This window comes from Lissotriton vulgaris, chromosome 4_1, assembly GCF_964263255.1.
Source record: "Lissotriton vulgaris chromosome 4_1, aLisVul1.2, whole genome shotgun sequence".
Lineage (NCBI taxonomy): Eukaryota > Metazoa > Chordata > Amphibia > Caudata > Salamandridae > Lissotriton > Lissotriton vulgaris.
Window position 1 is genome coordinate 257,524,030 of NC_141691.1, and position 14,944 is coordinate 257,538,973.

The 14,944-nt window shown below is 46.3% G+C and overlaps 1 protein-coding gene across 1 annotated transcript in view; it reads right to left on the reverse strand.

The window, feature by feature from the left end:
* The window catches only part of FMR1 (fragile X messenger ribonucleoprotein 1), a 306,382-nt gene that overhangs the window by 85,992 nt on the left and 205,446 nt on the right, over positions 1-14,944 (reverse strand). The window contains exon 5 of the mRNA XM_086967219.1: positions 4,084-4,260. Within this exon, the coding sequence (XP_086823345.1) occupies positions 4,084-4,260 (177 nt within the window). The remainder of the gene's footprint in view (positions 1-4,083; positions 4,261-14,944) is intronic.

Here is a 14,944-nt window from a genome sequence, read left to right on the forward strand (position 1 = left end):
CTAAGGTATGGAGCTTACTAGCACCTAGAGAAACCTTTAGCAATTTTTGTCAAAACTAAACCTATGCTAAAGACAGTACCTACTTCTTCCCTCGTACTAGACCTAGGTTAGGTACATTGGGGTAGGCGTATTTTATAAGCACCAGTTGAGTATTGTAGCCTGTGTTATTTATGTATGTATGTTTATATGTCATAGCACCAGACAATGCTATTACAGTATTATTTTATATCACTGTTTACACTGTACACATTATACTTTGCATTCTGTCTAACGATTGTAGCAGTTCCCCTCTCTTGCATGAGAAAGAAGACTGTTCTATTGTTCTCTGCAACTCTGTAGAAACGAAGCATGCACGATAGACTGAGTAAAATAGTTATCTATTGTTTCCACGACACTAAAGAGTTTATTCTTGGGAAACAAAGTTGTCACGTTTACGCGGTTGTCAGAAACTAATCCCTTCTTGTGTATTCGAGAACGTTTCTAGTGACCTCTGTGAGAAGTGGGCCTGGCATATGATGTCCACTATTCTAGTGGGCACTTGTAACCAGTACAAACGACCCTTATTGATGGTAGGTTTGAAGTCAACCTTATTGAAAGCTATCCTAGTGGTAGCTGTGGAGAGCAGCCTTCAGGCTAAGACTTAGAGGTGAGTTAAGCAAGTTCTTTTACCAGTTTATAATCTCTTGAATGATCAAATGAAAGTACACCACACAAGGTATATATCAAATATATATGTATTTATTCTAAACACAACCCCTCTGGACTATTTATGAGGTCAGAGGTAAAAGTACAATACAAGGAATTTAATTAGTATACGATAAGTCACACAGTATACATTATCCCCTTGGGGCCTCACAACCATATACTAAAATAGTGGTATAAGAACCACGTGAGCTGCAGGGGCAACCAGGAACCACCCAAGGTAGGGACACAGGAGACCCACGGGGGACGTGTGCAGTGTCTAAACACAGCCGCGAATCACCATTGACTTTCTATGGAGAACGAACAAGTTAAAATTTTAAAGATTAAGGACACTTAGAGGTTAACTACGATGGAACCCTTTTAGACTTAGGCACTTCGAGAGACAAGATCCACGGGAGCACCGGAGTACTCGTGTTACCTTACCCACGGAAGGCGGGTACATAGGTGTCTTTTGGTGTCGTCGTCGATTCCAATGAGAGCTGCGAAGAAATGCTGCAGGCGACCAGAGGAAAAGTGTCCGGGTGGATCGGAGATGTGAAGAACCTGAAAGCAAAGGGGACAGAGTCTGGGTCACTAGCCAGGACCAGGATGGCAACATGAAGATGCCAGCCGATGTCGGCTGCTTTCAAGTGAAGTAGGTGAAGCTTGACTCTTCAGCCACGAGGTCCAGGCACCGTCGACGACGACCAGGATCTGGATTAGAGCTGTTCCACGAAGGATGTCGAGTGCTGCAGCGTCAGAATCCGGATTGGACACAACAAGCCATGGCAACAGCAACCCACGCCAGATGACAAGATTGGCTTTGGTGCAGACCAGCAAGGTCTGAGGAACTCACCCTTTGGAGGGGAGTCAGAGCACGTCTGAAGCAACCAGGGAAGCTAATAAAACAAAGTATTGTCCTTCGTGGGGGCCCACTAACCAACGGACTAGCAACCGTGAAGGAACCTCGAGCTGCGGAGAAGAAAGAAGACTCACGGGTCACTCGTGGAGTGCTGGCCTCTGTACTTCAGTGCAAAAGGTGCTCGGGCAGGGGCTTCAAATACCCCAATGCACAACTTTGGGAAACTTCGGGAAGTAGGTGCAGTCGCAAAAATGCAGGATTTCCAGGAGTTCCGGTGCCACGTCTCTCGTGTCAGCTACAGGTCTCAGCTCTGCTGGGAACTCGTATCAGCTTCAGAGATGTCTGAAAGTCTGTGTCCTGTGTCGCGGATTCTTCAGGATCCAGCCGGAGCCTCGAAAATGCAGACCGGCAAAGATGCTTCTTTGGTGTCTGTTTGAACAGGGGTGTCACTCCTTGACCCCAAGGGAGATTCTTTAGTCTTTCAGTCGAAATGAAACGTCGAAGGTCCAGGATTTCTTCTTCAGAGTTTCGTACAGGGTAATTTAAAGTCCTAGGGAGTGGGTTCCTATACTTATACTAAGCTTAGGGGTTGGGCCTAGGGGAGGGGGTGGTTACACCCCTCCCCATTGGTCCAGTTTCGCGGCAGAGCTGGAGTTGAGTGCCCCAGCAACCGGTTTGAACTGGGAAACGAATGGAGAACCTTGTGTGCCCCAGGCAGTGTCTGAAAAGCATTCACTGACTGCAAGCAACCCACCCTGAAACCAATACACTAAAGCCTGCCTGGGGAGGTGCTAGCACCTCCCTGGACAGGAAACCTATTGTCCAGGCCTCCCCTGCCGGAGTTTCGTCTAGCAGCAGGAGGTCAGACTTGTGTCTGTGGCAGCAGCATCCATTTTGTGATGCTGGGGCTCTGTTTAACTTTAACCGGGTAAACCAGTGTGCACGTCTTTTCCCTCTGGAAGGGTGGAATGATATCCCCACTGCTAGAACTGGCGGGGGAAAGTATTTCAAAGAGTTTGACACCAAACACGACATGTTTTGATAAATCCAAACCAAAGTTAGCAATAACCGCAAGGATTATAATGCACTTAAGAGTATATGGTATGGCTACATCATAGAACAGCTATAAGGAGATATTTCCGAAAGCTGCAGAGGGGCTCAGCTCATGCTAGGTCACCCTCTCACACAAAACCAAGCACTCTGCCTCCAGGATTGTCAAGGCCTGCCATAGGAGTGACTTATAGGTTAATATGTGTCTATATGTAAGGGTAGATATAGGTATACTATATCTAAGTAAGGGGTGCTTACACCACCTTACCCAGGCTGCAAGTGCAGACCTGTGGTGTCATTTTGAAAGGCTAACCAGGGGTGGCACAATACATGCTTCAGCCCCTGGTAGGCCTCTGGAGTCCCTATGCCCTGGGTACCTAAGGTGCCATATACAGGGACTCATAAGGGTGACCCAGTAACCAATCTGGTATGTACCTAAATTACATGGTATCAATTTAGAGAGAGGACAGCTAGGCTGTGGTCCTGATTAGCAGGGCCACAGCTATACTCAAGTCAAGAAACCAGTGAAACCCAGAAAAAAGTGGGGGTAACCATAGGAAGCAGACCCTACTCTCCTACAGCAGGTTTTCAGGAGCACCTCTAATGTGCCCTCCGTGTTCATGTATCAATAAAGCCAACACCGGCTTCAGTGTGGATTTATTAATAGGAGATTAACAATGTGTTATTTTTTATAAATTGGTGTGGATGTCCTTATTGAGTTGTGTGCATCATTTATTGACTAGTGTGTGTATTTGCAGATGTCGAACACTCCTCTTTGAAAATCCTATGGCTGCTAGACCACACTCCCTAGAAGAGCACCTTGGTTGGGATTGCTAGAGCAAGCCCCTATTCACTCATAAGGGAACCCCTGGAATCTTTGCACATATACCTCTTTTTGGTATATCATATAAAGAGCCAGCTTCATACAGACTTCCACTGCAACAGTCCGACTAAAAGCAGTAGAGTTCAGGAAGCATTCAGGAATACTGGAGCTGCGAGCTGGGACCTGTGAGGGGGCAAAGGGAATCATAGGCACAGAATTATATTTCATAAAGTGGATAACCTATTTTTAGCAAAGGTGTCTAGTCCACGGGAGTGACACCTCACAGTGTGAAGGGCCATATAATAAACAGAACAACATCCTGTTTGCTGACACACTTTCATCTGACAGGCTGAAAAGGTTACAAATATTGACACAATAGAGGCATCTTCGTGTTAACAACCAGCCGCCGAAATGTAGACTTACTGAATGGAGGTGCTACTCAGAGGTGGGGAATGAGTAACTGCAAAATTTGTAACCAACGAATACGCCAATTTAAGAGTATAAAAAGGAAACATACAGATGAATTGGATGTGTAGCAGAATGATGGTATGTGGCACGTAAGAGAATCGTAAAATCATGTTTTTTTAATATCTTGTTCCTGATCAAAAATCCCAAACCTTGTTTATGGTCAAAAATCAATTTCATGCAAATAAGAATCAACACTAACCTTTAAATCCTCCACGACCTCTCCCTACTTGCCCACGTGCTCCACCACCTCTTCTTCTTCCATCACCACGCCGAAGAAAATGGTCTGCTTCTTCTGTTGGAGCAAGTGACCAATCACTTAGCTCATCTCTATGGTCAGACTCCGTTTCAGAAGCATTTGAGGCTTCAGAATTGGTTCCTAAGAGAGGTGAGAATGGAATTATATAACTTACTCCGCATGGGTAAAAACCTTACTATTAATAGTTCAAAAAAATTCTTATGGATAGATATGCATATGATCAACATACAGAGATACCTACAAACATGGTAATTTGTAAATTTCATTATCCAAAACTTTCTTTCAGGCAGTTAAGGACATCTCAATGGACAGTAGTGTTTGAGAGACAAAAATTGTACTGTGATGCCAGTGATGATCATTATGAAACTTGTATAATATTCCATTCCATACCATAAAGTATTAGTTTTCCATACTGACTGTGCATTATTTAGTCATCCTCTGTCCTTAGCCTCACCAGCTAAGAATTTGATCTTAGCAGGACGCATAATGCCCCATACTTAAAAGGGCTCAGAAGTGCAGATGACAATATTTTGGCCTAGACATGCTTAAAAGCTTACTTGTCAGAGTAAGAATGATGGCCTTTGAAAGAAAAACAGCTTACTTACCTTACATAAAGCTCTGATCTCCGCCTCTCCCATGTAGCTCCCCCATCCCAGGAGGGACGCATCCGTCACCACCACGTGCTCTGGTTGGGGTAGGGAGAGGGATCTGCCGCTGACCCAATCGCGGTTCGTGAGCCACCACTGCAACTGACTCGCAGTGCCCTCCGAGATCAGGACATGGTCGGACCCGTTGCCCTGATGCTGTGCCCACTGAAACTTCAGGTCCCACTGCAGAGCCCGCATCCGCCACCTGGCGTGATGCACCAGAAGGATGCAGGAGGCCATCAGCCCCAGGAGCCGCAGCGTCAACCTGACCGAAACTCGGGATAAAGGATGAAAGATCGGAATCAGAGCCTGAATATCCCGAACCCGCTGTTCGGAAGGATAAACCCGAAACTGCGCTGAGTCCAGAACCGCTCAAATGAAAAGGAGCTCCTCAGAGGGGCAGAGGTGCGACTTTGGGACGTTGATAGAGAAAAGCAGCAAGTGCAGGAGGTCGGCCGTAGTCTGGAGGTGTGAGACAACTGGAACCCCTGATCTGCGCAAATGAGCTGCGACCACCGCCATCACTTTCGTGAACACCTGAGGGGCTCTGGTCAGGCCGAAGGGGAGCACGGTAAACTGAAAGTGCTTGTGGCCTACCGTGGGCCGGCAGGACGGGGATGTGGCAATATACGTCTCGCAAGTCCAACGCTACCATCCAGTCTCCAGGGTCTAGGGCAGATAGGACCTGAGCTAAAGTCAGTATCTTGAACTTCTCCTTCCGGAGGGTGCCGTTGACGCTCCGAAAGTCCACGATAGGGCGTAGGCCTCCTTTGCCCTTATTGGGTACCAGAAAGTAGTGGGAGTAGAAACCACGTCCTACTTCTGGCCCAAGAACGCGCTTGATGGCCCCCTTGGCCAAGACGGCAATAACTTCCTCCTGTAGAAGTTGCAAGTGATCCCCCGACATGCTGTGGTACTGCAGTGGCATGGCTGGAGGGGTCGCCTCGAAGGGGAGGGAGTAGCCCCTTTCGGACGATTTGCAGCACCCACCTATCCGACATGATGGAGAGCCAGTGGAGGTGGTGAAGGCGGACCCTGCCCACCACTGGCGTCGAATGGGCCTTAAAACTCGGACTAGGAAGGCTTTGAGGCAGATGCTGCGGGAGTGGATGTGGATAGGCCTTGCCGTTGTCCCCCGGCACCGCCACGGCAGTTACCATGTCCGCTGCCACGTTGAGGCTGGTTCTGCAGCCTGTGGCTGGCAGGAAGTGGGGGGGGGGCCTTCCTTGGCCACGAAAGGGGCTAAAAGCAGAAGTTTGCTGGCGCTGGCCAGACAGGCCCAAGGACTTGGCCGTACCCTTGGAGTCCTTGAAACGCTCAAGCGCAGTGTCTGCTTTGGCGCCAAAGAGGCGACGGCCATCGAAGGGCATGTCCATGAGCGTGGCCTGGACATCGCCCGAGAAATTGGCGGACCTCAGTCAGGCTTGGAGGCGAACCGCCACCGTTGTGGAAATCGCCCTTCCCAGCGAGTCCGTGGTATCCAGATCACACCTGATGGAATAACGTGCCGCATCCCGACCCTCCGCAAGGGATTGGGCGAGCCAGGCCACGACCTCCTCCGGGCACTGGGGCAGGATGTCCGCAGCCGTGTCCCACAAAGAGTGGGTATAACCGCCCAAAAGGCAAGCAGTGTTGATAGACCGCAACCCCAAACTCAATGAGGAGAACAGTTTCTTCCCAAACTGATCAAACCTTTTGGATTCCCGATCAGGGGGAGTGGTCAGGGTAATAGGCATTTTTGCTTAATCCTGCTAAGCTTAAGGGCATCTATAAGGAGAAAACCCAATTTCTTACTTCTGAGAGTAGGGCCAAGGAACACCTGGCTTCTATGTAATTGATAGATAGCTTAATACAGTTATAAATATAATTATACACACTAATTCCCTATACAGTATTGCCTATCTCTGATGAAATAGGCTCTCATTGTTCAGGGAGGCCTTCTATTTGTCCCTTTTTTTCCCCGTTAATTTGCTGTTACTTATTTATGATATAACATAGGGGAACTGGGTATGTAAAGAATAGAATAGGAATGTAGGAACCAGGGATGTTATGTTTTTTTCTGATTATGGCAATTTGCTTCTACTTTCTGTTTCACTTTTTTTTTTTTTTTTTTTTTTGCTGTCAGGGAACTGGATGGAACGGGGAGACACACCATGCTTCTCTTTCCATCACACGGAGGGACTATTTTGTCCCTTTGCCTTTTTTGGGTGGGAATCTGGGTGGGTGAGGGTGGGTTGTGGGTTGAGTGTGGGGGGGGGGGCAGGCAAGAGCAGAGCAGAATTTGTTTTAACAAGCAGAAGTATTAAGATGATGATTAAATATATATATGCGTCTTGAAGACTAGCAGGGTGATTTTTAGAGGAAATTTAATATGTTATGGATCACTTTTGTCAAATTATATGACCTTTGATAATGGCTAAGCTAAGGATTTGTTCATGGAACATCTGTGGATTGAATAACAGAAAATAAAGAGGAATGGCGGCACAAATTATACAGGCCTTGAAATGTGAAATACTGTGTCTACAAGAAACCCATTTACCGTGGAGTAATAGACATTTGCTTATGGATTTGGGTATGGAGGTGGTGGGTTGTACCAGACAAGGCTCTACAACTAGAGGAATTGCAATACTGAAGAAGAGGGGGAGTGCTAGTTGCAAACGGTTAAAAACGGATCCCTATGGAAGATGGGTGATCACAAAATTTTGGCTAGGGGATAAGTCTTGGACTATTTGTGCTATTTATGGTTCAAACTTGGACGATACAGAAATATTACATTTTCTTAGTATCGAGCTTGCCGGATGGCCTGCCTCGCTTATATTATGTGGAGACTTTAATATACACCTGGGGGGACAATATGACATAACCAGTGATGTAGGATATTCAGGCAGGAAAGTCAAAGTTTATAAAGCTTTGAGAGTATTAGGTGATTCTGCCTGGTAGATGTTGGTCATATTAAAAGTATGGGTGCCCCTGGATACACTTTTTTTTCAGCTCCCCATCAGAAATTTGTACGATTGGATTATTTTTTTATAATACCTAGATTTGTTACGGACCTTAACTATTACATCTATCCTAAAGTAATATCGGATCACAACCCGATTATGTTAGAATTGGTGGTAGATGGTATAGGTATTCCAGTACGCAATTCACAGACGTTTGAACAGAAACTATTGGCAGACACGCGATATATAGAGCATATGGGAAAATGGTTTAATGATTTTTTAGAATTTAATCGCGGTCCCACTTCACCACAAATGGTGTGGGATGTGTTTAAGGTGAGGACACGGGGGCGGAAATGCTGTCATATTCTATTAATAACCAAAGACAATCCCGTTATCATATAGCAGCACAATTTAAGAAGCTACAGGAATGTGAACTTCAGCTCATAACAGCTATGAAGCTTTCTCAAGACACAGAAGATATAATGTCAGATTTAGCCATTCACAAATCTAGGGTATATGAGAATTTTGCAAAAAAAAACTAGCAGAACAGATAGCTGTCTATCAGACAAAGGTTTATGAGGTGGAAGAAAACACAGGTCGGATTTTAGCTAAAGAAATTCGTCAAAAGGAGGCTACCAATTTAATCAAATGTATTCAGGACCAGACAGGACAAAGTTTTGAAAAACTAGATGAAATACTGGAGGTATTCAGACAGTATTACACTAAATTATATAAGGAGGAAATTACCAATTATTTGTCAGAAAGCTTCCTGGACTATAACGATAATAGAACCATGACTAAATTAACTACAGAGCTGAATTTATTTCTCGAGAAAGATATAACTTGGAAGGAAATGGAAGCTGCAATTCTTTCCCTTTCACTAGGAAAGGCCACGGGACCTGATGGTATCCCATTAGAGTTCTATAGGATGTTCTGACATATTTTGAAACAAGATCTACTGCTTACATTTTTAGAAGCACACAAAGGTAGAGCACCAGATTCATGGAGACATTCAATAATTATGGCCTTTCTGAAGAAAGATAAGCCTCCTACTTTACCGACTCTTATAGATCAATATCTTTAATTAATGCTGATAGTAAGATCTATTCGAAGATCCTAGCTTCTAGGATATCTGGCATAATACCATCTATTGTGTCAAATTTTCAGCATGGATTTATTCCTAATAGGGACACTATAGATCATATTCGTCGGCTTATTGCTCCTATGGACTGGGCCCAGGCGAACAAGACACCCATGGGAATAAGCCTGTTGGATGACGAAAAGGCATTCAACAGGGTAGCATGGCTGTACCTCTGGGATCTTTTGAGTCAGAAGGGTTTTGGTCCAAAGATGATTCTGGTGTTGAAAGCACTATATGCCTCTCCTACAGGTTCCATTAAACTAGCAGGGCAGGAGTCCACCTCCTTTCCGATACTTCGGGGAACACGGCAAGGGTGCCCCTGCTCCCCGTTATTATTTGCCCTTTATATCGACGTATTTTTAAACAAATTGAATAGCGCTAAAAATATAGAACCAGTTCAAGTTTCCCGGATGAATTATAGAGCATTGGCATGTGCTGATGAGATTGTAGTAGTAACAACAGATATCCATAGGACATTCCCAACAATTGAAGATTTAACAACTAAGTTTGGATCTTTTTCAGGCTATAAATTGAACATTTCAAAAACACAAACATTATACTTAGCACAAGACCATCCTCCTCCTTCACAAATAACAACGGTGACAGAGGCCACATATTTAGGGATTAAAATCGGAATTCCATTGTCAAATGTTCCGGATTAAAATTTTAACGCGGTTCGAGAAAAGACAAATTCAATGCTGGAAGGAATAGATCATCTCCCCTTGTCACTAACAGGCATGCAAATGTACTAAAATTGGTGGTTCTGCCCAAGTTTTTGTACATGTATCGTGCTATACCACTTGAATTTCCTTCCAGTTGCTTTAAACAGTTAGATAGATTGTATGCAAGGTTTTATGGAGTTACAAGCGACATAGACGTGCGCATAAAAAAATGATATTGCCTAAAGAAAGAGGAGGCTGGGGCATACCATAGTTTTTGTACTACTATTTGGCCTCCGTACTACAATATATTTCCCCACTAGTGATTGGCGAAAAGGCAAAATTATCTCCGAGTCATTCCCCTTCTATATTCAAATTTGCTTTGGGAGTGGAATGTAGGAGTTGCCTGATTAAAATAATTGAGCCAAGTTATTTAAAAAAAAATTGATTTAAGATATTAAAATCAGCATATGTGGCATGGAGATTAATTAAACAACATTTAGGAATTCCAAAAGTAACGCTATATACACCTTTTAATACATCAGGCATTCTACCATCAATTTGTTATGATCATGTGATGTACCGATGGCGTTTGAAGGGTATCCACTGGTTAAGTGATATAATCAGGGAGGGGTCTCTTCTTTCCTTTCCTGACCTTCAAGAAAAAATTAATTTATCTGGTATTGATTACTTCAAGTACCTGCAAATTCATAGCTATATTAATAAATTAGAATCACATCTAAAGAGAATCCCTATTATTGATTGTATGTTTAGGAAAACCTCAATTGGAATATATTATAAAACCCTGCTGGAGTCATGCACAGATGATATAGGGATATATCAGAGTAAATGAGCAGCAAAATTAGACCGGGACTCAGTAAAGTTAGAGGAATCAATCAGATTAGCTAATGAAGCACAAGTTACTACTTGTGTAACGATATATCTGTTAGAGACATTAGTTAGTGATAGATTCCTTACCTTAGAATATCCCCAGGCGTCAGACTGGATCCGGAAACGTTTGCGTAGCAATACCCCTGTGAGTCGGTAGGCGTCGTCCGCGGGCGTCGTCCGCGCCGGAATGATGTTGTCTGAGTACTTAGACGCCGCCCTCTCGCGCTGACGTCAGTTCTTATACACAGCTTTTCCGCGCCAGATACGCAGAACCATGATAGAACCAACACTGGTGCCATGAAACTAGGGCCCTGAAAGGGGATGACATTAACCCTAGATATCGGTTCGCAGAACGGGGAGGATGGGTGTGTCGGTAAGGAATCCATCACTAACTAATGTCTCTTACAGATATATCTTTACACAAGTAGTAACTTGTGCATCTGAAAGAGACACGTTAGTGATAGATTCCTTACCTGACGAAAACTTTCCAGATCCAGTCTGACGCCTGGGGATATTCTAAGTTAAGGAATCTAACACTAACGTGTTTCTTTCAGATATTTAGGTTTACAAACTATAATGACCCATGACTTATTTTTAGGAGTATGGTAGTATACAACTGGACCAAAACTTATCCCATAAAGTGCAGATCTCACATGTTTGTTACTGTACCTTTTTATTTTCATTGTCTATTCCAATTATATTGCACCCTTTGTTCGTATTGTAATTTTTTCTCGATTTACTGAATAACCAATAAAGACATATTACACGAAGCACAGAATAATGATGTAGAGCAGTGATCCCCTTTTCTCCATCTCTCTACTGTAAGGCATGGTTGAGAGTAGGGAGATTGGCATGTGGCTTTACCTATTCATCTGCCACCACTGAAGGCCCCAGACGCACAAGTTACTACTTGTGTAGCAATATATCTGTAGGAGACATTAGTTAGTGATAGATTCCTTAGCTTAGAATATCCCCAGGCGTCAGACTGGATCCGGAAAGTTTTGCTTAGCAGTACCCCTGCACGTCAGTAGTTGGCGTCCTGCTGGTCCGTGTCCGTCACTGGCATCGTAAGCGCCGAGATTACGTCACGGAGACTACTTAGGCACCACCCATGCGCGCTGTCAGTTCTGTACATGACTTTCCGCATCAGGAACACAGAATCATGAAAGATAGTGACCATTGGTGCATAAAACTAGGGCCCTGAAAAGGGATGACCTTAACCCTAGTAATCAGTTGGCATAATGGGGAGGATAGGATGGACGGTAAGGAATCTATCATAGCCTGAATATCCAGGACTTGCTGCTCGGGAGGATAAACCCGAAACAGCGTCGAATCCAGAACCGCTCCGATAAAGGAGAGCTTCTGAGAGGGACTCAGGTGCGACTTCGGCACATTGATGGAAAACCCCAGCAGATGCAGGAGGTCGTCCGTAGCCTGAAGGTGGCTGACTACTGTTTGGCACGAGCACGCCTTCAACAACCAGTCATCGAGGTAGGGGAAGACTGGCACCCCAGACCTGCGCAGATGAGCTGCGACCACTGCCATCACTTTCGTGAACACCAGAGGGGCACTAGTAAGGCTGAAGGGGAACACTGCAAACTGAAAATGTTCCTGACCCACCAGGTAACGCTGGTGTGCCGGCAGGATAGGGATCTGAAAATAAGCGTCCTGCAAGTCCAACGCTACCATCCAGTATCCAGGGTCTAGGGCAGACAAGACCTGAGCCAGAGTCAGCATTTTGAACTTCTCCTTCCGGAGGAAGCAATTGACGTCCCGGAGGTCCAAGATGGGGCACAGGTTCCCCTTGTTCTTTTCTTTGACCAGAAAGTTGTGGGAATAACAACCACTCACTACATCCTGCCTGGGAACACACTCAATGCCCCCCTTGGTCAAGAGGGCCGTGACTTCCTGCCGAAGAAGCGAAAGATGGTCCCCCGACATGTGGTGGCACGAGGTGGCATGTCCGGAGGGGAGGACTGATAGGGGAAAGAATAACCCTTGCAGTTTATCTGCAGCACCCATTCGTCCGACGTGACATCGCACCAGTGGGGGAGGGGGTGGCGGAACCTGCCCCCACCGGCGTGGAGTGCTCCAGAAAGCATGGACTAGGAAGGTTTGGAGGAAGGAGCAGCGGAGGTAGAGGCGGACTGACCCGCGCTCAGCTTCCCCAACCCGCCCCAGCGGAAGCCGTGGCCGCCCTGGGTCTGCACAGGCTTGTTGGAGGAACGTACCTGGGTACCTCTGCCCTGGCCACGAAAGGAGCGAAAACCAGGACTGGCCGGGTTCTTAGCAGAAAGACCCAAGGACTTGGCCGTGGCTCGCAAGTCCATAAAACGCTACAAGGCACTGTCGGCCTTATCGCCAAACAAGCGGGTGCCGCCAAAGGGCATCTCCTTGAGCGAGCCCTGGACATCGGGCGAGAACCCAGTCGAACGTAACCACCGCTGTAGACATTGCTCTGCCCAACGAGCCTGCGGTGTCCAAACCACACCGAATGGCGAACTTCGGCAATCGCTTGAGAAAGGACAGCCTGGACTTCCTCATAACACTGAGGCAACACTTGAGCAAGGGTATCCCACACTCCATGAGGGTAGCGGCCCAACAAGCAGGCAGTGTTAACCGACCGCAGCCCCAAGCTGGCCGAAGAGACCCGCTTATCAAACTGATCCACTTTCTTGGAGTCCTTATCCAGCGTAGCCATGGGAAAAGCACTCTGCGACATCGAGGCCTGGATGACCAGACTCTCAGGCGTGGGATGGATGGTCAGAAAGGCAGGGCCGCCCGACACCGGCGTCTGGTAATGTTTTTATCCACAGTTGCCCCCGTGGCTGGTCGCAACCAAGTGCCCAAGAGGACGTCAGTAAGGGCGCCATTGAAGAGAAGCATAGAGATCGCCGGCGTCATCCAGATCATCCACCCAATCCTGCTCGGAGTCACTGCTGGGCAAGAGGGTCCTCGAGGGGCCAGTTGCAGAGGCAGGACCGGAGGCAGAGAAGGAACAAAAGGCATCGGAAACAGCGCCGAGAACGGCAGATCCCAGACTGGAATAAAATGGTCCTGGAACCGGGGAAAGGGTGGGATAAACGGCACCCAGTGTGGAGCCGAGGGCGGCGCCGGAGCTGGCAACGCTGCACCTCGTGGCGCAGGGGCCGGAGCCAGCGGCGCAGGATCCTGTGGCAGGGGCTGGAGCCACTGGAGCAGCCGCCAGGCCAACAGGATCTGGACACGGAGCCCGAAGGTGTGCCGGCGGGAGCCAGAGGCCTGAAAAAACGGTCCATGGGAGCAAGAAACTCTTGCACCTGACAACACATTTCCTCACGGGCCTCCGTAGCGGTCACATGACCACACCCGGAAGCTAGCTAGTAGTTAAATAACAACCACGCTCATCCATTTCCCATAGCCGAGCGGTGGAAGGTAGACGTAGGTGAACAGCCTCTCTCCACGACAGCCAACTGCAAGTATCCTTTCCTCCCACACAGGAACTACCACTGACAGTTTTTCAACTGTCTTCTCACCACGAGCCACAACCTAGGTCTGCTTCCGTATACCTATCCATGAGCATATGCACCTTTTTACTTAGAATATGTTGTACTACGTGAAGCACCTACCCCCTGCTCGTTGAAGCCTAACAGGAGAACTCCTCTAGTAAGCCTGCTCTCTGACATGTCACGTCTTGTGACGGCCTTCATGTTATATGTTTTGTGAGTCTGGTTTGTCTCTTTTTCTTAGCACCACAAGTCCCAATAGGACATCTTCAAGCTCACCTGCCAAAATCAGTAGTCATTTGGCATAGTTCACAACTCTTCTCTCCTCAAGAAATGAGCACAAAAGCCCATTCGACTTAATATAGCCCCCTTGCATGCTATTTTAGCACGCACTTAGAACATCAGCAATCATTATTTTTATAGCCTTCTAATATCCTCCATTGAAGCGTTCACTCCCACGTTAAGAGCACGCTTCTACTACCTTAGAAGGCACATCCTCATCTCCAGAAGGCACTCTTTCCAAACACCACCGTGGAATGTAAGTAAGATTGCACAATATAATGCACTATAAAAATCTGCACTACGTTACAGGATAGTAATCACTTCCTTTTCCTTTCTTTTTCTCTCCACAGGTTTTTACTGACACCCTACATTTTTAGGAGTGTCTTCCCATTGGAATACCTTTTCCTCTGGATGACAAAGGATTTAGGACAGGGTGCGTGTTTTAGGGGACCCACACCTCCCACTTCCTTTCATTGGTCCTGATGAATACCGGGGATCACCCCAATTGGTAGAAACATGTTGACCAACACATAATTGAGATACGTAGGTCGTAACTCCCCTTCCAGTATCTCACCTCCATTTTAATATTGTCCAGTTGCTTTTTATTAAAACTCTTATACAAAGTTATAAACCAGGACAATTTTTAACACTCCCACTTTTTTTGTTTACATCCACACTTCACAACCTGCTCCACTGCAACTCAGATGTCGAAGCACACCCAAGTGACGCTAGGCCACTTGGGTGGACCCCGATGATG